We start from the raw sequence: 27,281 nt of genomic DNA on the forward strand, positions 1-27,281 counted from the left end.
ACTCCCAGTAGCAAAAACAGAGCATGAAGTCAAAAGTGTTTGGTTCTCAGCACCTCCCAAACTTGGCCATCATGCAAGGTTTTTGGATAACAATTATTTTACACCTGTCATTTGATAAAGCTAGTAATAAAGCAGAAATCCTACTGTCCTCAGGTTCTCCAAAGCATGTAACAAGGCCTGATTATGGTCCACATAGTGTACACCCTGTCCATCCTCGGTAGGTCTGTCTCCATTGCACAGACAAATCTAATGGGATTAGCTGACACACAAGTACTTGGAGATGCTGTGATAGTTTGTTGGAACACATCCTTTACCCAACCAAAGACTTCTTTGTGCCTGGAAGCTTTGCAAATATGTAGTTATTCTTTGGAGGTGATGATTTTCCCACCATGAGAAGTACTTGAAATCAAATCAGGAGTGCTACCAAAAATCATGAGAAGTTATAATGCAAACATATTCTCTCCAGCAAGCTTAGCAACTAGTTCTCTGTGGGGCATCCTATGCAGTGCCCTACTGCCCAGTTGCCCTATTTTGCAATGGGGGGTCTGTTCATGCAAAGAGAGGTAAAAGGGCAAATCCAACAGAGTGTGGAAAGGGGAAATGGCTTAGAACTATATTTATAATCTGATGAACTTCTACTGCATTTATTCTAAATCATCCCTTTACTAATAAATCCCATTTTCCTAACCATGTCCCAAGCCTGCCTTAATTCGTTTTAGATTAAATATGATGTTTACAAGACATGCCATATGCAATATGAACTTTCTGAGAGCTTCATTCACTAAGACACATAATGTAGCCTAGGTGATTTTTTTGCCAGTGAAAATTTTTTCCAGAGGTTAAATGAAAAGGAATTATTTTTTTCAAAAATATTTCCCTGTTTGCTCAGTATTTTCCTATTTGTTCATAAATTGGTCCCAGGGAAAAATTGGAACGTTTTAACCTGCTCTCGAAGTAAACAAAAACTAGGGGAAATGAAACAAAATTTTATCAAGGTAGTTTAAGAACATTCTAGAGTCCAGAATATTAATGAAGTTATTTATATTCCCAGCCCTGGTGTCCTTGGATTTTGAAATAACACTGACAATTCACAGTGGGCTTGAGAGTGCATTTTTTGTGATGTGGATATTTGATTTGATTTGTGGAAAACAGAGACCAGCTTTCCTCCAAAGTATGGGGAATTGTTACTCTTACATCAAGCATGGCTACATGAACATGAACACTGTTCCCTTTCTTCTTCCCGTAGGCTTGTCCAACATCTCCAGTCACCGTTTATAAACCTGTGGTACGTGGTGAAGGAGCAGCAGCAGCCTGAGAGCTCCTGCAGGGGGAGGAAGCAGTTGCCTGCAAAGGGGCTCTGGGAACAGCTTTTTTCCACGTCCTCCAGGAAATAAATGTTTCTGGCATCTTCTGGTTTCAGAGAAACATCAGTTACTTGCCTGGCCACGTGCTTTATGTTGAGCCTGTTCTTCAACCAAATAGCAGGTTTTACCTTTAATTTTTTAATTTTTTTTTTATGTAATTCTCCCAGTTTTTGGTAGTTTTTAATGAACAATTCATTGGTTGCTGACAATTCTCGGCTCCAGACTTTCATTATGGTTGCCAGAGAATGCAAAAAAATGTGTGTATATATACTTTATATAAATATATATAATATATATTTAAAATATATGTGTGTATGTTTTCATGTATAGTTGTATAGGTATACACACACAGACTTTTTAACTACTGTTACTTTCTTATTCATAATGAATGATTCTACTCATTGTCCATTTATCATATTATGCCAGAATATATTTATCTGAGAGCACATCCCAAGTGGCTGCTGTAGCAGTGGTGCATCACTCTGAGTAGTCGCAAACATCATTTAACCGGTAAAGCCAAATGTGCATGTATTATTTGTAAGCTCAGTGGAAAGCTGCCAGTGCATGTAAGTTAACCAAGAAAACGGTTTGGGGAAAGATCTGTGTATATAACAAGTGTTTCTGCAGGCTTAGTCTTACTGCACTTGCTGTTGGTCCATAGCATGAATGCTCATTTATTGCGCTTCTGAAAACTTCTTGTCTTCCTCCACACCTTTTCTTTTCCCTTTGCTAGAGGTGCCACCTATAGCAAACCATTTTCTTGTTTTTCCAGCTGTTGTTCCCTCTGGGTCAGCAAGCCTGTGGAGCTGGAAACCCCAGTGCAGGTGGGAGCAGGCTGTCAGGAGCATTTTTCACACATCAGCAAGACCTGCCCTGAGGTTTACAGAACAAGGTGTCAAGGGAGGTTGTAACAGCCAGCTGGCCATCCCCATGGGGAATGCTGCTTACACTGGCAGTGCTGATATGAGGATGCAGATTTCTAGGAAAATGTCCCAATCCAAAACAGGCCTGCAGAAGTGAGGGGTGTCTACTGAAGGCACACGCACAGCAAGATCTCACAACAGAAATTGATGGAACCATACTGGGATCTCCAAGGGCTGCAGCTTCAGCTGACTTCAGCAAAATGTGTGGACAGGATGACTCTGGTGGAGGAGCAGGGCATACGCGGAAAGCTCCCCCCATGACAGCATGGCAAGCACCAGACAGCAACAACATCATGGAGAGCTCTGTAAAAACTATCAAATACAACACTAAATACAGAACTGAACGGTGATCAGCTGTAGTTCATACTGTATTTCATATATACAAATAATATATATGATATTCACTAAATATATACACCCTGGGAAGCCAAAGTGCTTTTTCCAACCATGAGTTTAGCAGTTCCCCTGTCATGACTTTTAGATCTGAAGGCCTGGCTTCTAGGTATTAGGAGGTGAGACTTCCCTTTCCATGAAATCCCTTTCAAATTGCCTCTACCTAGGTATTTGATCATTTTAATAAATTTGTATAATAAGCTATTAGGTAGGTAGGTAGATCTGTAGAAAGGTAGATATGTAGGAAGGTAGGAAGATACATAGGTAGATAAATAATCTCAGTGGGATCAGTCTAGCAGACGTGTAAACTACAACTTCCAAAACATTTGGGGCACTTCAGTGTGTAAGTCACTGCATATTTTTTGTGCATATTTTCATATATATTTTAAATATCTGTTATTCCTTCTGTAAAGCAAAAGGATTCATTCTTTGTATGGACAAAGAAATTTGTAATTGATTAAGGTTTTAGGATAAATAATGAGTAGAAAGAAAACACTGGTGGATACAGAGAAACATATCTGAAGGAAAAAAAAAATGAGTTGGCTTAGAAATAGCTGAATTTCTACTAAGTTAATGAGAATGATAGAATATTTTTTGTCCTTAGTGTTCCATGTGTGTAGAGTTAATATTGCACCATGAGCTCACCCAGATGCAGAAGAAAGCACAGTTCTGACCAAAGCACTTACAACTACTTGGATGAAAACATGCAGTCTCAGGATGCCCTGAATACCCTTTGGAAAGTTCATTTTACCCTTGTGCCAGGTTTCTCTCATCTATGTAAAAGCTGTGAGGCAGCATCACTGATTTAGGAGATTAACACTGATACGATTCATAGAGCAGGAGTCATCTTGCTTTTCTCAAATAACAGAAGCACACAGAACAGTGTCGTGGGGGAGTCACTTTTGGGATGCTGTTAGGAAGAATGTGAGTTTTTCAGAGAGCTTCAGGAAAAGTCCCTTCCGACACTCTGTCAGGTCAATGTACAAATGTCACATGAAAAAGGACATGCAGCCAACTTCTGAAACTCCAGTGGAGAGCATGAGGGGATGCTCACCTGGAAAAGAGCACAGCACCCGTTAATCTGCATTGGGTTTCCCCCGGGGCACGGCAGCAAGCTGTGCTCTGTACTGCAAGGGGCAGGAGCGGGGTGTCCCGCGCTGAGGGAATGTGAGGACTGTGGAGTTTACATGGTGCTGGAAGGCGAGAGACTGAAGTATGGCTTGGCACGCACATGCTGGAAAGATACGGCATACTGAAAGACATGCTTCTGTCCTCGGCTGTGCAGGAGGCTGGGACGCAGCACAGGGTGTGTGGGAGAGGAAGGAGCTGGAGATTCCCGGGGCTCCTGCTCTTCCTCTCAAGTGTGGAACTGATGGCAGACTTTCCCCACCAACTTTTTCCTGCCTGTTTCTGATTTCCCTGGAAACCCCCCTCAGCCCCTGCTTCTTCTGCTACCAGCTGCCCTGGGGAGGCACATGAGGGCATCCCTGCACCGCAGAGCAGCTCCAGCAGTAATGCCAGGTTGGGAATAGAGGGGCACATCAGGACAAGGACCACACGGACTGATAATTGTAAAATTGTCCCCTGTGACCAGCAATAGGGAATATAACAGAAGCAGTGCCTCAATGAAGGTCAAGCCAGTTTATCTAGTGCAGCAGTTGTATTATTTCAACAGCCAGGGACACACAAAAAGTTTTGCGCTGCCTTTCCCTTCCACTCCGGGTTTGGCCAGCTCTTCAGCATTCATGCTATCCTCCACAATACACCATTCTCCCACCTGGACAGTGAACTCTGTGAGTTAAAATCAATTTCTGCAAACCACTATTCAAAAAGTAATGGCAAGTTCTGAGCCTAAGCAAAGCTCTGACCTCACTTCTTGTGAGACAGCAGCTCCAAGTATCTGTTACCCTGTGTGCACAGCTCTTACCAGCAATACAGAACTCCAGCAGAGCTTGCATTCTTTATTATCTAGTCTAAAAATCATAAATCAGCTTGATCTATAAACAGGACCTGCATTTCAAAAACTTAGTTTGTTACGATGCTCTCTCCATAAATTTCACTCCATACACCAGAAGTGTTTTAATGCGTGCAAGTCATCCTTGGATGACTTCAGAAGGAAGCATAAATATGGGAGGAGTATGAAATGGCTTAGTTTCTCTAAACTGATCTTACCCCATCTACCAGACTACTGGCCAATTTATATGTACATGTAAAACACTTTGCAGTTCAGGGAAGTGCCTACCTCAGCATGAGAAGAGATCCATCCTGAAAATGTACAGCCATCGTGTCTGAAGATCCCAGCACGTGAACCCTGGTACGCATATTATGGTTTCCTTTTGATGGTGATTTTATGGCATGGGTTTTCATAATTTCATCCCTATTCTAACATTTTCATGTACAAGCAGGGACACGGGGGATGAGTTACATATCTTCAATAAATTCTGAGACAACTTTATTAATTACAAATAATGCATATGCATACTATGTTCTTATTCTTCTGTATTAAGTGAGCTAAATCTACATCAATACAACTATGAAAGCATAGCCGACTTTCCAGCTGGGCTATAATATCATTATATATGCACTAGTTTCCAGTAGGTTGGGCTACAATAGACAGATGTTATTAAGAAAATCAAATGACATTTTATTTTGTCCCATCCTCCCACACATGGATTGGGTGCATATTGGCAGTGACAACACCTTCCTTTCTTCCTTTCTTACTGTATTTCTCTCTCTTTCTTGTTTGTTTTTCCAACTTTACCTCTAACGATTAGGTTGGCTTTTGCAAACATTAGGACTAAGTTCTCTATTAAGTATGACCATAAACATTTTTAAGTGTGGGCTCTGTTCAGTTTCAGAAAGTCAGGATATTTTCCAGCCTCTGAAATCACACCTATCTGCACTGAAGCCAGGAGCTACATTGTCTGAGGCAACTCCAGGAGATGAGAACACAATTCCCTGTACCATGGCTCCACCTCCAGTATTTTGCTGTGAATTTTCCTTTTACTTATTTTTGCCTTTAATTTATTTAAAATTTATAGTTAACATTTTCTAATAGCATTTTCTCAAAACTTAGCCAAATACACATTGAAGAAAGCTGAAGTGAACTAGAGAGCACCTCCAGTATGACATAATATTGCCCACTCTGAGCAGTAGAAGTTTCCACTCCTGAGAGACTTGAGAGTGGAAGAAAATGTGTCTTTCTTTTTCCCATCCTAGATATGTGCTGTCACTGTTATACAAAAGTCAGGACAGACAAAAAAAGCATATACTTTACCAGATTGTACTCTACTAAAGATCTGATAATCCTGTCATTTTCTTGCATTGAGCCACTTCCTCTCTCAAGCTGCGGTCTTTCTCTGCCACCTATCTCCCTGTCTGAAATATTATCTACAATACTGGAAGGAAGAACACTTCTAAAATGAAAATATTTATAGGAACTGAGATTTTCACGTTAGAAGACTTGTGTTTTGGTTTTGCTTCAAAACAAAGCACACGGAAGTATGACTGTGCGCCATCAAACTCACTGAGCCTGGATATTGCAGAAGAGCTACATGTCACATTTACTTCAAGAGCTGACTGCTTATGTTATATTAATAAATCTAGTGCTTAGGTAACTTCTACGCAGCTCAGATACAATCTGTTTCTACTTTTACTTCATGTCGATAAGAACATGCAAAAAAAATCAGAAAAAAAACTCTTTTGTTCTTGGAGATCATTTTAAGGGACATTTTGCCTGATATTGCCTCTTTGTCCTGAGCACAGCTGAGGAAATATGCATTCTATATTTTCTATATAAATACAAAATAATATGTAGAGTGACTTGGGGAACACTTCTTGGAACAAGCCTGATGTGGTGGCTTGGTGGCTCTGGTGATTCAGTGCCTGCAGAGCAGAAGTGCACAGAGATTCAGCTCAGTTCCAAATGCCCTGTGACACAAGCATCACAAAAGCTGCTAGCTCTGCCTCTGAGGACCAAACCAAGCCTATTCCTGTATTGATCATGAAAAAAACTTCCATGAGCTTTAATGCTGCAAAAGCCGGCCGTACGTTCAATGGGTTCAGTGTGTTCCCACACATGTTAATCTATTCCCTCATGACAGCTCTAGGTTCCCCTTCCAGCCCTGCATAACGATCTCTTCATCTGCCGCAATCAGTAGAGGAGAGACAGGTGATGCCCCGGCCTGCGAGCCGGCGCGCGCGGCAAGGATTGGGCAGGAGCAGTGAGTGACACGCACCAGATGCTGCACCCGCACCAGGGCTGCAGCTCCCCTCTAAATACATCATTGAGGAAAAATCACCGCACACACGGTCCAGCTGCTGCAGGGCCCGTCACCGAGCGGGCACGGTGTCACATATGGCACCAAATAGTAGCTGTGCGTGTGGTTAATTAGCAGCTAGCAGTTAATTCATAGAGCCACAGGAAAGGAAAAATAAATAGAAAAAAAAAAAAAAAAAGCACTCCCTCAAAGGAAGATCAAAATTAACTACAAAATGTCTTTGAGATTGAAAATTAAATATAAAACAAAACTGGGTCCCACGGGGCAGTGAATGAGACAAGGAAGTCAGTGATATGTGCCCTCATTCTGTTTTACCATACTGATTTTTGTCTTTAAGTTTCATGAATTCAGCACCCATGAATGCTACCAAACTAGCAGCTCCTGAGCCTGAAGTCTTCTTCATTCGTGCAGACCCAGAGACTGCACCTCAAAAACATCCTTGGGAAAACCATGGTAACAGTTGCCAAGTCCTAAAAAGAAACAAAAAGCTTTTAGGGAGACTGAGCGCAGAGACTACAAAGACCAGAAAGAAGAACAGGGTTATCGATCTTGATTCATTTCAGCCAAATTTCACCATTGCAAACCCACAAGTAGCACATCCAAAGTTGGATACTTTAAGTTAAGTATGAATCCTTCATTTCATGACATTTGAGAATAAAATAAGAGCACAGAAATAGGAAATCTACTGAAACTGGAGTTACCATCTCGCAAAGGAGATGCTACACAAAAAACAAATCACACGGCAAATGGACAAAAAATGCATATAACTGGAGTCAACAGAAAATCTTTATTATATAGGAGCATTCATATTAGATTGTGAACTATTTGGGATGATCATTGATAACTTGGAATTTGATATAGAGTCTCACCAATAAATTTTGGAAGTAACATAGTGGCAAGAACGCCAGCAAGTGGAATGGGAAATGGGAAAGACCTGAGTCTGCTGATAAGCCTACTGGCACTTTCAGGCAAACAGCCACTAACAGTGTTGCACATCTAGGAACACAGTAGGCAGCCTGTGGAAAGGGTCCTGGAAAGAATGACTTCAAAGGCATCATGAGCAGGTGTTATCTGATCGCATGGCATCACCAAAGCTTTGAGTTGGTTGCTTATAATCTCAGTCAGCTACGTAAGAGCTCAGAAGGAACGTCAGAAATAGCCTCGTGCTATCTGTTACTCACCACAAAACATTCCATAATTTTCACAAACTCATAATAGTGATTTTGAAAATGTGTAGTGCCCACAGTGGGAAAGCAGGTCAGTGTGAGTTCCTTGTCTTTAGATCTCTTTTTTTTTTTTTTTGGGGGGGGGGAGGTAATCTTCAAACATAAACAGAAGTTGCTAAGAAAATATTTTGTGTATACCACTGGCAAGAGAGATATTAGAACAGTAACAAGTTCTTGTGTGAATATTTTTAAAATATTAAAAAATTGAACAGGGTTCAAGCAAAAAAAAAGGTAAAAAAACTCTCTAATGACTAGATATATAGCCACGGAAAATTAAGGGGCTGCATCTGTCTTTTTTGGCAAGGAAAAAAAATATATAGTGTGGAATAAAATAAGTTTCATAAAATATTATGTATGAAAGGACTCTTTAGCTAAGTGCAGTAAGGCATTACATGAACCAACAGCTGGAAGCTGAAGCCAGATCCGCTCAAACTGGAAGTGGGAAACACTGAAGGCTGTTAAGCACAGCGACAAACTGTTAAAGCAAGGGCTGCATTCTCCATCCAGCTTGAGATATCTCCCAGTAAGGACAGCGTGCCTTTCTGGAGTCAGCAGAAGTTTCCCTGAACTTCTGAAAGAGGATGGCATCAACAGCATGAATTATCCAAGTGGCCAGATTCAAAACCTGAACAGTGCTTTCTGGCTAATAAATGTTTCAGCCTTGGATCAGACATGAGGTCGGCTGACCAAACCTGCGTGCAGAGAGTGGACACACTGGTGCTGGATGTAGGACATCCAGGGCAGGTGAGCAACACAGGCAGTCAATCCTTCCATATTTCCATTGGTTTTTTGTCCTGGTCTCTCTGAGTGTTAACGCCTTGTTGGGTGGGTTGTTTGGTTGTCCAGACCTTCATTGTAACACACAATTCTTATTTTGTGTAAGGTTACAGCATAATGAGAAGGTAACTTTGAATCACGTTATAGGAATGTTTTCCAAGGCACGATGCAACTTTCCTTGTTGCCTTGTTTCCCTGTTGTGAAACACTATGGGTACATGAACGTAGGATGAGGCCCATGCAAATGTTTTAAGTGTACACAGCCAACTCTAACCCATGTCTTTCCTAAATGTTTTCTTCCCTTCATTGCTGTCATAATTTTCTCTGTAAGATATCTCAGCTGCTTTTTTTCCAAGGTTTTGTTATTTCTTATGTGATGCAACCCACCTAAAGTTCTTTGGTTGGGACCAAGAAAAGATATTTACATATAATTGTACATATGTAGTGAGATCACTAGTGACTATAGTTCTGACCCGTGGTTTCCAGGATAATTTGTTATATTGGGACCGACTTCAGAGAGTGCACTGAAAAGGCAAAACAATGCTAGCACTTTGCTATGAATGCTTGTATTGCTCTGCCTTAAGGCTCTACAGATTGGTCATGTCTTACATTACGCAGTTTCACTGTCAAATGACCGTTTGTAAAAGAAACTGCATTCACACCAAGCCACATCAGACCTAATTGCTGTAACACATACTCGTGTGTGAGGTAAAACCACTAAATTCAGCCCTGGAGAGGTTCTCCAGGGGACACAACCTAGGCTCTCTGCCACATCACAGCACCCAGTCTCGTGTTGCTTTGGCTTTTTCCTTCATACGAAGCATGTCCTCCACCATGACACATGCCAGGTGTCACCCCAGTGTTGCACAAAGCCGTTGGAGAAGCGGTTGTGCAAACAGCAGGGAAATATGCGGTGTTTTTGGGATTGCATGTCCAAGGTGCACTCACCTCCTGAGAAATGGGCGCCCTTTTCGGACTGCCACCCAGAGTGCTGCTGCCTTCAGAACAGGCACAGATCTCCCAGTGATGGGAGAGCTGCCAGGCCCCCGACCCCTGGGAGCAGGGGCAGCAGAAACGAGATCCCAGGGCCCTGGTGAGGTCCCACAGCCTTCGGCCGCAAGGAGCAAGGGGCACTCCCTCGCTGGCCGCAGTGCTTTGGATGCCCGCCACAGAGTGAGCCCTTCCCTCCATGGTGCCTGTTTGCTTTCTTCTTGGGAGAAACAAAATGATAGAGTGTGAGATACACTTCCTTTTTAAGGCTGGATACTGACAGTTCCTCCCCTCGTTCTCGTCTCAGCCACTGGCACAAAATTTGGTGTGACGGAGGAAGGAGTGGTGCCATGGAGTTGCAGGTCGTGTTTCCATACAGAAAACAAATTTACCAAACTAGAAGAGGGAGAAACAAATGTTTTAAATATGAATTTAAAACCTTGCCCCCAGTTAAGAAAAAAATATGCTCGTCAGACACTGAAATATGATTTTTGGCAAAAGATGGGCATTCAGAACAATTCCTGAAATTTGAAACATAAGATTAGTTTTTCTGAGAAACAAAACAGAGACAAATGCTAACCTTTTTAATTATGAGGATTTCCTGCTAAAATTCAGTTAAAGAATTCCGGGTCTTCAAAATCCAAAGCGTTCATTCATTTCAGCTTTTTTTTTCCCCATGATTTTTGTTAATAATCAGCATTTGAAAAGTAAGTGATATTCTTTCACTTTTCCTTTATTTTCGGCTTTAGTACAAATGCTTAAAAATAATATAGAAGGTACGAAGAAGCCGGCAGTCTGAAAGGGCTGCTGCTGAGCTGAGGACTCACAGGGCTGCCTTAGGAGCCGCTCTCCCTCCTGGGCATCGCGGGTGAGGGTACGGCCACCTGCCTGCTCCCGGGGGGCTCCCAGCGGGCAGCCGGGGAGCAAACCCCGCTTACCTGCACCAGGATTTGCTCTTTCCACGCGAACCGCGGCGTCTCTTGGGTTTCCGTTCAGAAAGCATCCTCGCTCCCGCGACGTTTTTGGGCAGGTTCCTCCTCCAGAAGCAACTTTTTTCCCACCTTGCTCGGCCAGCCCCTGGGAATTCTCGCAGCTCCACGGCAGCGTTTTGGGGCTAACGTTGCTCCCCTGGGGGCTTGGGGGGCTTCACCCACGTCCCCCCCTAGCCGGGCAGTGCCAGAGACCCCCTCGCTCCCCGTTCGCCCCAGTTTGGCGGCTGCATGGGCGGGAACGGAGAACGGAGAAACCCCCCCGGAGCGACAGCAAAAATGCTGCCGGGGGTCCTGCCCGGCTCCCCCCGCCCCTGCCCCGGGGCCGAAGCCCCCCGGCGCGGTTGCGGGCGGTTTTGGGAGCCGGGAGGGAGCCGCGCGGCGGGGGGAGGCAGGGCGGGGGGGGGGCAGCTCATCCCCTCTCACTCCTCCCACCGAGGAGCGGTGCCTCTTAACCCCCCGGATCCTCCCTCCGTCCCGCCGAGCACAGCTCCGCTTTGCAGAGCAAAAAACGAAATTTCGGCCGCGGCCAGCCATGAGCTGCCTGGATGTTATGTACCAAGTGTACGGGCCGCCCCAGGCGTACTTCGCGGCAGCCTACAGCCCCTATCCCCAGGTACGTGCGGGCTGCAGGGTGGGAGGGGTGTCGGCGGGAGGATGGCCGTCTGGGGCCTCACCAAAAGGAAAAAGGGAAAAGGAGAAGGGGAGGGGACGGGGTGGGGGAGAAGCTCCGGCAGCCTGCGATGGTGAGCGGAGCAGAGCCGCATCCCACCTCGGTGCGGGGCTCGGCGCGGTACGTACCCCGGCGGGGCGCCCCGGGAGCGGGAGCGCGACCTGAACCCCGCGACGGCTTTTTAGGGATTTTTTTAAATTTAATATTTTTTTTTTCCCTTTGCCTGCACGGGCTCCATCCGAGCGCGGCTGGAGGGGGGGACAGTGATTTTCCAGCTTTACGGGGGGCCCGCGCAGGGACCGGCGGGGGAGCGCTGCCCGAGGTGCCCCAGGCATCCCGCAGCGCGCCCCCGGCATCCCGCAGCGCGCCCCCGCTTGCGGGACTTTCCCTCGGGAAGCGGAGGCAGCGCCGGGAGGCCGGGGCGGGAGCCGAGGCCCCGACGGGAGCCGAGGCTGCGGTGCCGCCGGGGATGCTCCGGCCCCCGAGGGACAGGCGGGTGCCCTGGGGGGGCCGAGGGGACGTTTGGTGGCATTTGCAGCCCCCGTGCGCGGCGGCCTCGTCGCATCGGGGTGCGCGCTCCTTCCCCCCGGGCTGCACCTGCTGCACAGCGCTTCCACTCGTTTGGTGGAGTGGGGTGTGGGTTTGTTGGTTTTTTTATTATTATTATTTTTTATTTTTCTTCCTGCCCCTTAGTCCTGCCAGAGCCGGAAGGTGGAATTTCCCTGCAAACGAAAAAGGGGAGCGGAGGAGGCAGAAGCGCCCCGGGCTGGCGGCAGCCCCCGGCCCAGCTCCTCGTCCCCACGGCGTGGCCACCCGGGTGGCACCTCGGGCAGCTGGCAGCGGGGCCGGAATACCTGTTACAAATAGCAAATGATGTCTTCCCCCACCTTGCCCCCCCCCCCCACCCCCCCGGGCCCGTCCGCGCACGGGTGACATTATTTAGGGGGATGATTATTACCTCAATGGCCGAGCCGGCAGCCAAGTGGAAAGGCGGCGGTCACGACGTGACTCTCAGCCGGATTTCGAGCCATGGTTCAGCTATGAAATACCCCGCGGGACTCAGCCCGGGGCTCCCTCCTTCCCTCCCTGCCTCCCCCCGGCCCCGGTGCTGCTTCTCCCGACCCGCAGGGGCCGGGAAGAGAAGGGGCTCCGCGCCCCCTCGCTTATTTCTAAGAAAGTCCCAGAGGCTGCGGGCGCTTTGAGGCCGGTGCAGAGGGCACGGGGAACACCCAGCAAACTTCCCAGCGCCTGCGGCTTGCTTCCCCCGGCGGAACCTAGCAGGGGCAGTGGAAGCTCGTAGGAAATACCTGAGGCTTCTCGCCGGCCGAGGCGGTGCTTTTTGCCCTGAAAAGTGTTTGAGGCTGCCGGCGTTGGGTTGTTTATTTGTGGGTTTTGTGTTTGTTTGGTTGGTTCGGTTTTTTTCTTTTCTTTTCCCCTTCCTCCTCTCCGCCGTGCGCTCGGTGTGCAGCCCGGCGCCGCTCGCCTCCCCCCGCTGCCGGCACCGCCGCCGCCTTTCGCCCCCTCGGTATTTCCCCTCCTGTGCGGGAGGGTTTCTTCGTGCTTTTGCATCCTTCTGCCACCTTTTGCATCCTTTTGCAACCCTTTGCATCCTTTTGCGGGAGCGCCGAGGGAGCGCCGAGCCTCGGGCACCTCGGAGCTCTGCACGGCGTGACCGTCTCGCTTCTCCCTCCCTGCCTCCCCCCTTCCTCCAGAAACTCGCCTTTTACTCCAAAATGCAAGAAGCCCCGGAGAGCGGCAGCAGCGCCAGTACCAGCAGCTCCTTCTCCGGCCACGCCGCCGCCAGCATCAAGGAGGAGGACTGCAGCCCCGAGAAGGAGCGACCCCCCGAGGCCGAGTACATCAGCTCCCGCTGCGTGCTCTTCACCTACTTCCAGGGGGACATCAGCGCCGTGGTGGACGAGCACTTCAGCCGGGCCCTCAGCCAGCCCAGCAGCTTCTCCCTCGGTAGCGCCAAGGCGAGGAACGCCGGCTCCTGGCGGGGTGAGCGCGGTGCGGGGCGCGCGGGTGCGGGGCGCGGGGCTGGAGGGCTGCGGGACCCGGCTCGGCCACCACAGCTTTGGGTTTGGTGAGGTGGGGAGTGGAGACGGGAGCAGAAGGACAAGTGGCCGCGGGAAGGAGCTCAGCAGGTTCCCACCGCTGCAAACTGGACGATGCACAACCCCATGTGTCGCCCAATGTGTGTCATTGCACTCGTCAGCGGCAAGGACCCCAAATTGCACAGATCCTCCATAGCCATGTCTTGTTTTACCCCAGATGGGCTCATGGGGTACCCGATGTGGCAGGGAATAACCCGTCCATGGGCGCTGCTTTCCCAGAACCCCATCGCCAGGCCAGCTGCACAGCTGAGAGATAATTTTCCAGTCTGTCCGTGAAATTCTCATTGGTGGCTTCTGAGACTGAAACGCTAGTTGAAGTATTTCATGGGTGGAAGGTACCCAGTGCTGAAAGCAGAAAGACTTCCTTGTCTGTCATGAACTCCTTCCCTTTCTCCTGAGTAATGCCAGGGCTCTGAGCTAATTTACCTCCCCAGAAAATGTGGATTAAGGGCACATTTTCATTTGTTTCAGAAACGCTGTGCATTCCCGACCAATCATGCGTAGCACCTATCTCTGTACTCTATTAGCAATCACTATTCCACCTCACACATGTCTTACTGAGCAAGGAAAATGCAGGGTCCTTGTCCTTCACCCTGCCAATCCCTAAAGATCTGCAGAATGCTTCCCAGATATGTTAGTGGTATATCCAATAAACAGGCATAAGCCCAACGCAATAGATGGCAAAATTGCCCCCAGATGTTTCAAAACTTTAAGCTGGCACATAGTCACATCTCACACTGTTACTGTCTGCTCTGAAACCTCACCGAGGAAGCAGTGGCTTTCCTGTCCGGGTCAGGGCATCCTCCAAGGTGTCGGGCATAAACGTTTTCACAGGGAGATTAGGACAAAACAAACAAATGAACAAACAAGAGAAATCCATCCCTGGAACTTACTGTGGTGCACAATAGCTCTGACTCAGTTTCCACTACTGAGGGAGAGATATTTACCTTGCCTTAGGTAACAGTCTTTTCCTTAAGCAGCTACTATAAGAAACCTGGAGCAAATCACTTCATTTTCATGGATCATCCCTGGGCTAGGCGTGTTGGATGTGTGGCTGGAGAGGAATCTGTTCTCATGGAAAGTGTCTCCTTGTGTTCAGCAGTGCTCTGGGGGATAAAGGCAGTGTGAGGGCTTGCTGGGTGCTCACCTCCCTTTCCTTTCTTCTCTCCCGCACCTAGACGGCTCCTTCCCGATGAGCCAGCGCAGCTTCCCCCCGTCCTTCTGGAACAGCACCTATCAGCCCTCCTCGGTCCCCGCCACCCTCAGCAGCCCCCTGGCCGCCGCCGCCCACAGCGAGCTACCCTTCGCCGCCGCCGCCGACCCCTACGCACCGGCCTCCCTGCACGGCCACCTGCACCAGGGCGGCCCTGAGGCCTGGCACCATGCCCATCACCACCACCACCACCACCACCACCACCCCTACCTCGGGACACAGAGCACCGCCTACCCTCGCCCCACTGCCGTGCACGAGGTCTACGGCCCTCACTTCGACCCCCGCTATGGCTCGCTGCTGGTGCCCACCGCCTCCGTCCGCCCCCACCGCCTCACGCCTGCCGCCGTGCCCACACCGGTCAGCCCCCCCTGCGACTTGGGCAAGGCCGAGGCGGGCGCTGCCGCCACTTGGACAACACCGGCACCCTTCCCCAACGCAGCAGGGGACATGGCGCAGAGCCTTGGCCTCAATGTGGACCCAGGTGAAGAGCAGCCCCTAGCCCCTTTGGGTCCCCCCAGCTCAGGGCCACCCCCATGAAGGTGGTAGGAGGGGAGGACCCAACATGGTGGGGCCCTAAGGGGAAACAAATTGGGGTTGGGACCTCCCGGCTCTGGCCCGTGTGCCCTTCTTGCTTTGGAGCCCTCTTACCCTGGCCTTGCAAGGGCTGGCAGCAGGATGGAGCCCTGAGGGCCATCACTAGGCTCCTGCCATGGAGCAGGTGTGCAGGCAGCTGCATGGCTCTGTAAAGTACTGTAGGTTTATAAACAGCCACAGCTACTTATTTTTTTCTCCCAGTCTTTGAAAAGTACAATTACATTTGCCCAGCAAAAATAAGAACAAAAGAAAAAGGGCAATGGTTATCGCCGTGGCCAATGAGGCTGTTGTCAGGCGTCTGTCTGGTCAGGTGCCTGGACGTAAGGCCTGCAGCCATGCCAAAGAGGTGACAGATGTGTAGCCAGCAGTGGCTGCTCCTCAGCCAGTGGCAGCAGAGGTGAGGAAAGCCCACTCTGGCTGCAATTTGGTGACTACAGCCACAAATGGCTCTGTACGGCATCCTTGCTTCAGGTTCAACAGGGATGCGTGCCTGCCTCTGGAGCAGCCCATGCTCTTCTCGTCTCACTGTTTCCTTCCAGCCCTGCTTTAGGAGCCCGTGCTTTAGGCTGAGCCTCCGATCTCGTGTGGCAGAAATGAAGTTTGTCTTTCTCTGTCCTTAAATGCCTGTTCCTATTTTTCTTCCCTTTTTTTTCTTCTCTCCGTTCTCAGGTTTGCAGCCTCAGGACAAAAGCAAGGATCTGTACTGGTTTTAGAGCTGTCCTTCACTCTTCTTCCCCTGGCTCTCCCCTCTAGATCTCTGCCTCTTAGGCATGGTGGCATTTGGAGCTGAAGTCGGGTCAGTTTGTAACAGCTTCTGGTCTTGGTTTGCAGCTCGACGTTACTCCTTCTGTGGTGGATCCCTTCTGAGCTGACGAGCTGACTCAAAGCCTCCCAGACCCCCCTTGCCCTTTTCCAAGCCCACCGTGACCCTGCAGCTCGGGAAAAGACAACGGGACTTAAGGCGACCTGGCATTGCAAGGACTGTCCTTTAGACTTATTTTGGAGAGGAAAACTCTTCTGTTGAGAGAGGAGAGCCAAAGACTGTGAACTTCTATTTAACCAAACTCCACTCCCTGAACTGCAGTCGGACTGCTTTAAAAGAGTCAAATGATGTCATGGACAGTGATGCAAAACCACTGGCCTTCTTACAGGGGACAGAGGAAATTGTGTTGTTTTTTTTTTTTAGTGGTGTGAATATTTTTTTATGGCAGTGAAGATTATTTCTCGAATGCAACACGGGAAAATCTATTTAGTAGTTTTGAACTGGATTTTTACTTTACATTATAGAAAAGTAAAAGGAGAAGAAACTGGAACTCATGAACATTTTCGGACTACCAAGGAACTGGTCAGATTTTTCAGCTTTGTGGTTATGAGTGGCAAGCGTCTAGCTTGGGCCACCTGCCTTGGGCTTGCAGAAATGCAGCTGTTCTGTGGACAACTGTTCAAACTCCAGAAATACAAAAACCAAGGTGGCACTTCTCAGTTTGGCATTTGCATTGGATACGTAACAGTTGTTTGTTTTCTTTCTTTTTTTTTTCTCTTTTTTTTTACAAGAAACATTTTATGGTGAAAGCTAAACCCTCTTAAAGAAGGGGGGAAGGAAATGAAAAACTGCTTGCCCTCAACCCAACAATTTTAAGGAAAGGCCCATGATGAACAATAGGTCTAGGTTTAACATTTCCCTTTGTCTACTTGTTGCTGTCATTTTGTCACTTTAATAGCTGTTTTTTTGTTTTGTTTTGTTTTGTTTTGTTTTGTTTTGAAAGAGGGAATAAGATATCTATTTAACGGTAGGAAAGCTGCATTAAAGGTATCTCCTTCTTTCACCCTGTGTGCTTTTATGAAGAATTAAAACTAAGAAAGAGAAATGAGGCAGACTAGAAACTTCAGGATGAAATAGGAAAAATACCTGTAGTGTGGATGAAGTGAGTTATTTTATTACTTCGCATTAAAGCTAAATAGAAATATTGGTAATTGAAAATATTTTCTTAATGAGTAAAAAAATATGGTGATAAATACAAAAGATAAAAAAGCAAGACTGTGGCAACACATTTTAGTGTACAGTGTATTTTTAAGGTGGGTTAAAGCAAAGGTGGCACCCCGTAATAAGAGGTGCTTCTTCACAAAGCCAATAGAAGAAAGGACTGTAATAATCAGCACGGTTATTTTGCACTGGTAAGTTAAAATGCTATTATAGAATGATGAATGGCTAATGAAACAGTGCAAAAGTGGCAATTTCCCCCTATACTTAAAAGCTGATGTTTTTACATGCAAAGTATCTGATCCCAACACTACAGCATTTTGTTTTGTTCCATTTTTTTTCTTAATGTAATGTCTTTGGAGGCTGATAAATTTCAGTGTGTGTGAGAGGACAGTCCTCTCACCAGGAGAAGCAGCATTAGAAAATGGACTTTTGTACTGTTCTGAGGGTTTTCACCTTCCAACACCTGGTGTAAGGTGGCAAAGTGTTGAATAACCAGAGCTTGCTTCTCCTAGGTTCCAGCTCAGCAATAACTGAGAGAAATAATTTATGGGAAAGAACAGGAATGTTAAGAGCAAGAAAATAATAAAGCAGTGTGAGCAAATATTGTGAGAAGCTGGCAAGGAGGGGCTTTGAAATACAAAGTGTGCAAAACATCCCCAGCCAGAGCTGGGCAAATGGCAGGAGATGACTTGCCATGGTCACTTCAACCAGACTTACTCACGGGCATTTCGTCCTCAGTCCCCAGTCAGCAAGATGCCAGACAAGCTGTAAAGTGTGAGCAAACGACTACAGGCTTTATAGTACTGGTTAAACCAAAAGTATTCTGAGGCTTCTATCAAGAAAGAAGGCAGATTAATTGGGCTATAGCATTGCTTGTGCTTCAGTGCAATTTCTTTTTTTTTTTTTTCTTTTTCATTTTCTCTCTCTCCTCCTAATGAGGATGACTGGGGAATACAGCCCAAATACATTTGGAAGCATTTTTGTAAATAAAAAACACTCGTTTACTTCATAGGCATTTACAATTTATTTTGATTTTGACCATTTTCAAGCACGAGGATTTATGCAATGAATACATGAATATTGCTATTGATATTTGCTCTCCAAGTACTTTTTTATTGTCATATCATGGAAACATCCAAACACCAAAGTCAGGATTGTGGCTTATGGCATTAGGTGCTGTGCAAACCACCTTTTTAAAGTGTTCCTACTCCAGATGCGCTGCAGTCTGGAGGTGTATGTGCCCTGTTTTGGATAAACCTTGCAGAGCTTGGCTCTGTGGGTTATCCTGACTGTGGGGGCTGCTCACAGCTCCCACCTTTAGGCTTGGGAGTGAGACTTTGCAGAACTGGGGCTGCAGCTCATGTTGCTAGAGGAGGAACTTCATCCTGTGCTTCAGGCTGCCTGGCACAAGGGAGGGGAGGCTCCTCATGCAATAACCTCAGTGCCATTTCATAAATCTGTGTTATTCCTCTTCGCATCACAGCATAATTGCTTAATCCAGAAAGTGTGCAAGAAATCTGTAAATGCAAAACACTTGCTTCTTATATGTTACATTTGTCTTATATGCTGCATGCTGATCCCACGCCAGAAGAGCAGGGCTGTCGGTCCCAGTTCTGCAGCCTGAGGAGCAGACCCTCCAGGTGCCCCTCCTGTGGCATGGCACACACAGGTTAGCACTGTTTGCTGCTCTCCAGCTGTGCCCTAACAAACAAACACCACTAATGGCCCCTCCGTGCAGACACCAGGGCAGGAGGTGAAGGGCCTGGGGTGGCAGCAGGTTGGCACCGAAGCAGGCACAGAGGTGAATCTGCTCAGCCGCTGAGTGTCAACGTGCAGAGTGAGTTCTGGCATGTTTGCTGCAGAAATTTCATCCCTGCTCTGAAAATAACTGAAACTGAGCGCAGCACAGAGCAAAACTGTTCTAGTGAATGCGGAGGTTGACAGTGATGTTTTGTCAGGGAAAGTGGGGACAGGACATGGTATTTGTGGCCACAGTCTCCACTGTATTTTACCAAGGGTCTCCCTGTGAAATAGCTGCAGTTGCAAGAAGGCAGCACAGGGTTCCTTAGAGACAAATATATGTGTCCCTGCATTTGCAGCCTCATGTCAGCTCACTTTAGGGTAAATGTTCCTCCCTTCCTGCCACCTGTCCCACTGGGTTTCCCGCTGGAGCCCCCAGGGGAGCAGGAGGGGAGGAGAAAGTCTGAAAACCCCTCTGCGCCTCCCTTGGATTGTGCACTGCCCGTCTCCAAGGAAATGTATCTGCCCAGTCTCCTCCTTGGGTCAGAAGCCATCCCTTCTCGCTTTACCTTTGAAGTCCTATTTAGGTTCGTGACAAGCCGTAGAGAGGGCTTAAAGGTTGGTCCCTTCCTAGAAGGGAGGAAAATGCTACGGGTGCCCTTAGATGCAGCAGGGGCCTCTGACTGGCAGTTCCCGTGCATCTTTTTCTGGGCAAGGGTTGTAATTAAGATACCCTTTTGATTACAGAAAGGCGAGTCAGCTCCTCTGGGGGATTGTGGTGTCCTGGCTGGCTTCCCTGGCCTGCCACCCAGAGGAGCAGTTGCAGCAGGGGAAGGAGAGAGACTTGTGGTGTGATTGCTTGGAGGAGTGAGGTACTTGTTTTGCAGGTTAGGCAATTCTGCATAGGGAAATAGGACTAGAAGGTAGTGCAAGAAAAAGGAAAAAAAATAGAACAAGAAAGAGGAAAAAAAAGGAAGAAAAAAAGAAAAGAAAAAGAGAAAGAAAAAAAAAGAGAAAAATGAAAGAGAAAAGAAACAACAGAAAAAGAAAGAGGAAAAAAGAAAGAAGAAAAAAGAGAAAAAGAAAAGGGAATAAAAGAAAAATGAAAGAAAATGAAAGAAAATGGAAAGAAAAAGAAAAAGAAAAAGAAAAAGAAAAAGAAAAAGAAAAAGAAAAAGAAAAAGAAAAAGAAAAAGAAAAAGAAAAAGAAAAAGAAAAAGAAAAAATATAAAAATGAAAAAAAAATAAAAAAATAAAGATGAAAAAGGAAATAAAAAATAGAAATGAAAAAGAAAAGGAAAGAAAAAAAGAAAAAAGAAAGAATAAAGAAAAAGGAAAATAAAAAAAAAGAAAAAAGAAAAAGGAAAAAGAAAAGAAGAAAAAAGGAAAATAAAGAAAAAAGAAAAAGGAAAAAAGAAAAAGGTGAAAGAAAAAGAAAGAAAGAAAAAGAAAAAGCCTTATTTCAGTCAGCCCTTAAGTTTTGAGGATACAGCCTTGGGAAGTGATCCGTTCCTTTAGTTCCACCATAGTTAGCCTGTCCTCTAGCCTTACTGCACTGACAAGCAGCTCGGACCAGAAAGGTCCTACCATTCCTGTCCATCTCTAACCACACAGAAGGAGCCATTTTGCAGCACACTTTCTGCTGCCTCCCCAGGCAGGGACACCCCATGAATGCTGTGCCTACACCCACGACCACATTGCATCGGAGAGGTGCATGCCCCCTCCTCCTGCCCAAGCCCGCCAGGCGCAGCCCCTCCAAGCCCCACCTGGCACAATGCCTCCGGGCTCAGCATCCACACCTCTGTCTTTCGTCTTCTTCGCTTCTCCTCCTCTCCCCAACCACGGGCTGCATTCCCCAACCTCCATCCACAGCTGCCCTGCCTCAGGCAGCCTCTCCCCTCACACACCTACCCGCCCAGCCCCATGAGAAGCAAAGGGGCAGCAGTAGGAGGGACACAGGCCTTCTCATCAGCACTGCTTGCATGTGTTTGAAGTGTCAGTACTTGTACGAGAAACAAAACTGGACCAAAAAAAGCCTGCGCCTTGGCCTCCGGTCCTGCTCCCTGGTAGCAGAAACCATTTCTGAACCCCTGGCCCAGCAGAGCCAGGGATTTTTTTTTTCCACGAGCAGAGTCCCAAAGAGCTGCGACAGCCCCACTTGCACACAGACACAAATGATTATTCTCTCTTGACAGACCTGCACAGCTCCGTCTGTGTATTTAACTGCAGTCACAGGGAGCTGGATCAGGAAAGAGACACTTGATAGCTGCTGTTTCCGTGGTTGAAATATTTGTGAAGTTAGCGCATAATCTGAAAGCAGAAGCTAATAAATTATAGGGTGCTAATTGGGGCCGGAGTGGAGCTGTCAATCATATTTATCCTAAACACACAGAGACCCTCATAACCTAAAAAGGCAAGAGAGACTCCAGGAACAGCTCCCAGTTGTCACTAGCCATGACCTCCACTTCAGTGAGAGCACAGAGAGCCAAGGCTGAGAGTTTGTTCTGCTAAGAAAATGCAAATCCTGTGCCTAAGAGGGCACTTGTATGTGTTTTTGTTTACCCTCTTCTGGCAGTGCATTTCCCAGGACACTTTATTGTTTTACAATACTCTTGCAATTTTAAAAAACATAAAAACCTGCAAATCAGATAAGAATTTGCAATGCCTGTATTCACATAGCCCTTAGAATAACAGGCACAATTTTTGTCACTGTCCAATCCCATACAAGTCTCTCTTCTAAAAGTCATCTTATTGCTCCATTTCTTTTTTTGTTTCTCATGCGCTAGAAACATGTATATTTCCTGAAGGCTGCAGGGGTCTATGATCTGAGCCAAAACACAACTGTGCAAACATCATAGCAATAGGACACTTACGGTCACTCTGTTTCCTCATTTTCCTATATTGTTTCCATCAAGATCTTTGCATGTTACTCATCATATAGCACAAAATTGTCTCAAAGACTGCTGAAGAGGATCTTAGTAACAAGTTTCCCCCAGAAATTCATGCCTATGTTAACATAAGAAGGCATTTCAGGATGCATTTCTTTCGAAATTTCAGGAGGCATTTCTTTCGAAAAAAGATCCTGAAAAAAGTTTAGGAACAACCCAAAAGTGAGGGGTGGGAAAGCTGGATGTTACTGACAGCATGTCTGCTGCATGCACACCTGAGAACTGAGCTGCAATAAGGTCAAACCCTTGTCCTTCCTGGCGGCAGTCACCTCACCAGGCCTTTAGAAACTCTCTAGAGTAACTGCTGCAAGACCACATGATACATGCATGAAGACTTTTAGAGGTTTTCCTAAATGGGTCATTTTTTCCTCATTTTTTGATGCCTGATTTAATTATTTAATGCTTTAATTCAGTGTTAAGTTAAACACTATTTAGCATTTAATAGCATTTAATTTAACATTGGATGCTGTCAAGCAGCAGAACCGATAGTCCCTTCTCAGCTTGCTTCCATGAAATGACAGCACCCAACCTGGCTATGGTGCCTCTGAAGCCAAGAGCCACCTCTGGGTGGGACAGGTGTGAGGATGTGTTTGACAGCTGGCTCTGGTTTATCTCGGCCATCCTCTCCCTGACACATCTCTGTGCAAAGCGGGACAGCAGGGCTGTTTGCATCTGCTCATCATACGATTGCAATAGCAAGTCTTAAAGAATGGCAGTGGAAAAAGGACATAAAAGTAATCTTAATTCACCCATACTCAAAATGCAGCCAAGTGGGATATTTAAAAAGAAAATAAAAAAATAAAAAAGTTAATTCCTTAACTACTTTTTATTTTCCAGCAGCAAGTACTTGGGAAAGCTCAGATGAGGATTAAGCCTGTGTGTGATGTACATTGACTGCTTCTGTCTTCTTTCCAAAATTAGTCCATGGTCACCAGCAAAACCTAATCATCTTCCTTCCCAGTCTACGGCAACACTCTCAGTGTGTCACACTGTAGTCACATCAGACACTGCACATTTATGTTTTGGAAAGTTTTGTTCATGAATTAGAATGACACAACCATACACAAACTACAGTGTGAATACAAACCAATCTGTGTTGTTTTTTTTTTTAATTTTGGAAATGAAATCAGTGGGTATAACAACAGCCGTATAGCTCTCCCTTTCAGTGGAGAGGCGTACTTAGCAGCTGCTGTACACTGGTACTGAGAGCTGCACCTCTCCTGATACGGCGATCCTCAGACATTCAGCTATAATTCACCCAGACTCCTACAGATTCCAACAGAATTTGCTTATATCGGTACTTTCTGTCAGGAACTCACCCCCAGAGTAAACATTTATTCTTCAAGATATGCACTGCTGGCACAGGGAGTCTTCTCAGAGCTTTCTCCAAATTAGCAAAACCCTTCTGTCTGCAAATGCAGAGTGGTTTTAATGAAAAAAAAAAAAAAAAGGCTAGCAGGTATAAGATTGGGTATCCGCATGCATGGTGTTTGTACACACAGATCATGTTATTAATTTTGTTTTAGCAGATTCAAGCAGAGGATAATTCTTATTGCCTTAAGCACCAAGCTCAAAAATTACGGAGTGATATCTCTATTAAGATGGCAAAGACTATGTCAACAAACAAACTGAGAAAAGCACAAAGCTGGCAAGATCCTAATTGAAGACCATAGGGCTGGACTGTGTGGGTTGATTTCCATCCTCGGGGATGTGGTGAGGTCAGACTAAAGAAATACGAAGATGTGAGAGAATATATTCTTATAAGAGGTTAATTCTGTGACTCCCAGAGTTCCGCCACTTCTGTTTCTCTGTAAGAGAAAGCCAAATATATTTGTGACTGGAAATTACTGAGAACTTAGGCATGGTCAGGCCTCCTGGAAAGGTGTGAAAATTGGATACGTGAAGAGAAATACGCTAGGAGATTAAACAGGGTACTGAGATTTTAGTGCCATAAAACAATGTTGAAACTCCACTGAATTTTCTATGGAATGGATAGGAAAGTAACTGTAGTTGCTTACCGTACTGCATAAGACCACAGAGGTATTTTAGTGGCCTCATCTGTAAGAGTCACTGAGGGACTTATACTGTTAGGGAAGATAGGAGGGAAAAAAAAAAAAAAGAAAAAAAAATAGAGCCAGCTATGTAAACAGCATTGCAAAAGAGATTGGTATCCACACTGAGAGTGGCTATTTTACAGCTCACTTCTTACCGTAAAAGATAGAAGGCAGTGATGAACGCCCTCCAAATGGAAGACGTCATCTGAAGAAGTTAACACATTATAAAAAAGGTTATTTTATACGGTAGTATCAGTCATGCCACTGGCAATAATGACAATATTTTGGCATCATCACTTGGCTTTGAAGCACAGGGTTTCTGGTTATTTATTAGAGTTAAAACATAATATCAGCTAGAGGTGCCAAGTGTCATTATAAATAGAGCCATGATCGTTTGAAAAATCCACCTGGTATGCAAGCTCCTGCAACTCACTCCAGTGTGCATGTGTAAGAAAAACTTTCAAGAATCAATTAAAAGAAATGAAGGTGAAATAAGAGTTTTCATCCACTGACAGAGTTGTTAGGGCAATTTTACAGACATTCTTCACTATAATGACTATTTTCATCTCTGTTATAGCCAAATTAAGATCATCTTTGTGTAGAAAGAGGTAGATTTGCTACTAGAAGAAATCTTGCCTTCACAGTTTTTGTTAAAATGCATTGTCCTAACCCCAAACCGCGGAGAATCAGTTTCACCCAGTTATGCTCAGTGGAATCAAACCTGACGACTGAATCCATCAAAGGCAGCATTCCATAGATGTAAAAGAAAAGAAAGAAGAAAAAAAAAAAGAGAGAGAGAGAGACATTAGTCAATCCAAATAGATGGTAAAACTTTCTTTGATGAAAACTGCTGCAGGGTGTCACGCAAGAGTGCAGTGCCCCTGCTGTGAGTCCTTTGTGCCCCTCCATAAAAGTAGTAAGGAAACTAAATTTTGAGGGATCTTGTGTTCTGGAGGATGTCACTAGACTCTGTTACCTAGGGTACCAGGAAAGTTGAGGAACACCAACTTCACTCTCAGCTCTGGGCTAGAGCTTCATAGAGAAGCGAGGCTGTGGTGGAGACACAAACATTAAGTATAAAAAAAGAAAAGAAGGCCTCTTAATGTCCCACATTTTTCAGTCCAATGTGATACATTGTGATGAAACGATACACAAACACCTCTTTTGCCTTTTATTTCACCTCTCAAAAATACCGGTTTTCAAGCCACATGCTTCCTGTTCAGAGCTCTTGACAGGCAGGTTCCCCAAGCTCATGTTAAGCGGCTGAGCACTCTCTCTGGAGCACATGGGAAGAACTGAGTGGTCCCACTGGAGCTTGGCATATCTCTCAACAGCTACACATAAACTTTCCACAACCTTCTCTTTGACCAGGTAAGGACTCAATAATTCTGTCAAAAAGTGTTGGGTTTTGCTTTGTAGGTTATTGATTGTGTTCCCAAATTAAATAAATAAATAAATAAATAAAAGTGAGGTGAACAGTTTTTGGACAGATTTGGTCACCAGTATGTGCTAGCTCAAAAGCTCAACCCCAAAACCCAGAAGTGCACCAATGGTTGGGTGTTACTGCCTTCTGCAGATCAAACGACTGCGGGGTCTGAGGACAACAGACCTAGAAGTGAGGCCACTGAAAATGCTGCCTTAGTAAATAAGTAACATCTGCTCTGGCCCTTCCAATTTACAAAATAAATTACAAACATTAATTGATCACCACAGCACTGATGTTATGTCATGGTAAATACTGTTCATAGGTAGCAGTAAATATTTCTCATCCATCCGTATTGATATATTTTATACCTAAAATACAATACCCTGCGCATATGTAGCGGATTTTCAGCTTTCTGAATTTCTGTCTTAGCAGGGGTGCTTACCACGATATGAAGAAGACAGATTAGAAAGTAAAAAGCCACCAGATGCTGAAAGATTCAATGCTGATATTCAATTCAATTTACTTGGCAAAAGCTAACAGCCTCTTGAAAAGGGCACTTCCACCTCACAAACTAATAGACTTCTCTGAACTGACCAAACATGAATAAGGATGATCCAGTTGATATGGTTGATGTGAATTTCCAAAAGGCTTTCTACAAAGTCCTCCACCAAAGACTGTTAAGGAAGCTAAGCTTTCCGTATGAGGAAGGGTCCTCACCAGAATACATATCTTGTTAAAAGCTCAGAGACAAAAGATGGGAATAAATGATCAGTTCTTGGAGGGAAATGAGCTCACCAGGGGAGCCAGTTATGCTAGGACTTGTGCGATTTGGCATAGTCAGAAAGAACATGATTGGAGGGCATGAAGAGTTAAAGTAGGCCAGTGAGGAAGAGGCCCAGCTCTGAGGAGCTGCAGAGGACCTCATGCACCTCAGTGACCAGGGAATAAAACAGCAGCTGAAATTCAGATATGGAGTGATTGAAAGATGAAGTAAAATATACAGTAAAACTGTAATCATAACTTCACAAATTAGTGGATAGGCTCCAGGAAGGCCATTATTACCTAGATACAACATTTGGGGATTATGAAATAATCATAGAATATCTGAGTTGGAAGAGACACACAAGGATCATAAAGTCCAACTCCTGGGTCCCCAAAGGACCACCCAAAAAGAAAACAAAAAAATTGGTCATGTGTCTGAGAGTGTTGTCCAAATGCTTCTTGATCTCCATCAGGCTCGGTGCTGTGACCACTGCCCTGGGGAACCTGTCCCAGTGCCCAACCACCCTCTCGGTGAACAACCTTTTCCTAACACCCAGCCTGAACCAACCCTGCCACAGCTTCAGGCTGTTCCCTAAGGTCCTATCACTGGTCATCAGAGAGAAGAGATCAGTGCCTACCTCTTCAGTCCCCCTAATAATATAATCCCAAGAATATAATATATAATTCACGTATATATTACATCCCATAGTATAATGATATTCTGTGATATGTATATGTATATATCCCATGAATATGTAACCTCACTACTCAGAGTGGTCAAAACCCAAATAAAACAGCGTGATTGATTAAGAAAGTAATGGAGAAGAAA

The 27,281-nt window shown here is 45.7% G+C and overlaps 1 protein-coding gene and 1 long non-coding RNA gene across 2 annotated transcripts; one reads left to right on the forward strand and one right to left on the reverse strand.

Annotated features, from left to right (window-relative positions):
* Nucleotides 1-5,119: 5,119 nt before the first annotated feature.
* Nucleotides 5,120-11,270, reverse strand: LOC310895984. The gene is made up of 3 exons (XR_014581095.1): nt 10,891-11,270; nt 9,911-10,169; nt 5,120-7,430 (listed from the first exon to the last, which is right to left on the reverse strand). It is a non-coding gene; the product is annotated as an uncharacterized lncRNA (long non-coding RNA).
* On the forward strand, nt 10,813-18,511 carry VGLL2 (vestigial like family member 2). The gene is made up of 4 exons (XM_083827734.1): nt 10,813-11,557; nt 13,327-13,615; nt 14,910-15,425; nt 16,370-18,511. Exons 1-4 carry the CDS (start codon nt 11,477-11,479, stop codon nt 16,408-16,410), a joined length of 927 nt encoding a protein of 308 aa, XP_083683860.1. The 5' UTR covers nt 10,813-11,476; the 3' UTR covers nt 16,411-18,511.
* Nucleotides 18,512-27,281: the final 8,770 nt, after the last annotated feature.

The sequence above is a fragment of the Anser anser genome (assembly GCF_964211835.1).
Source record: "Anser anser genome assembly, chromosome: 3".
NCBI lineage: Eukaryota > Metazoa > Chordata > Aves > Anseriformes > Anatidae > Anser > Anser anser.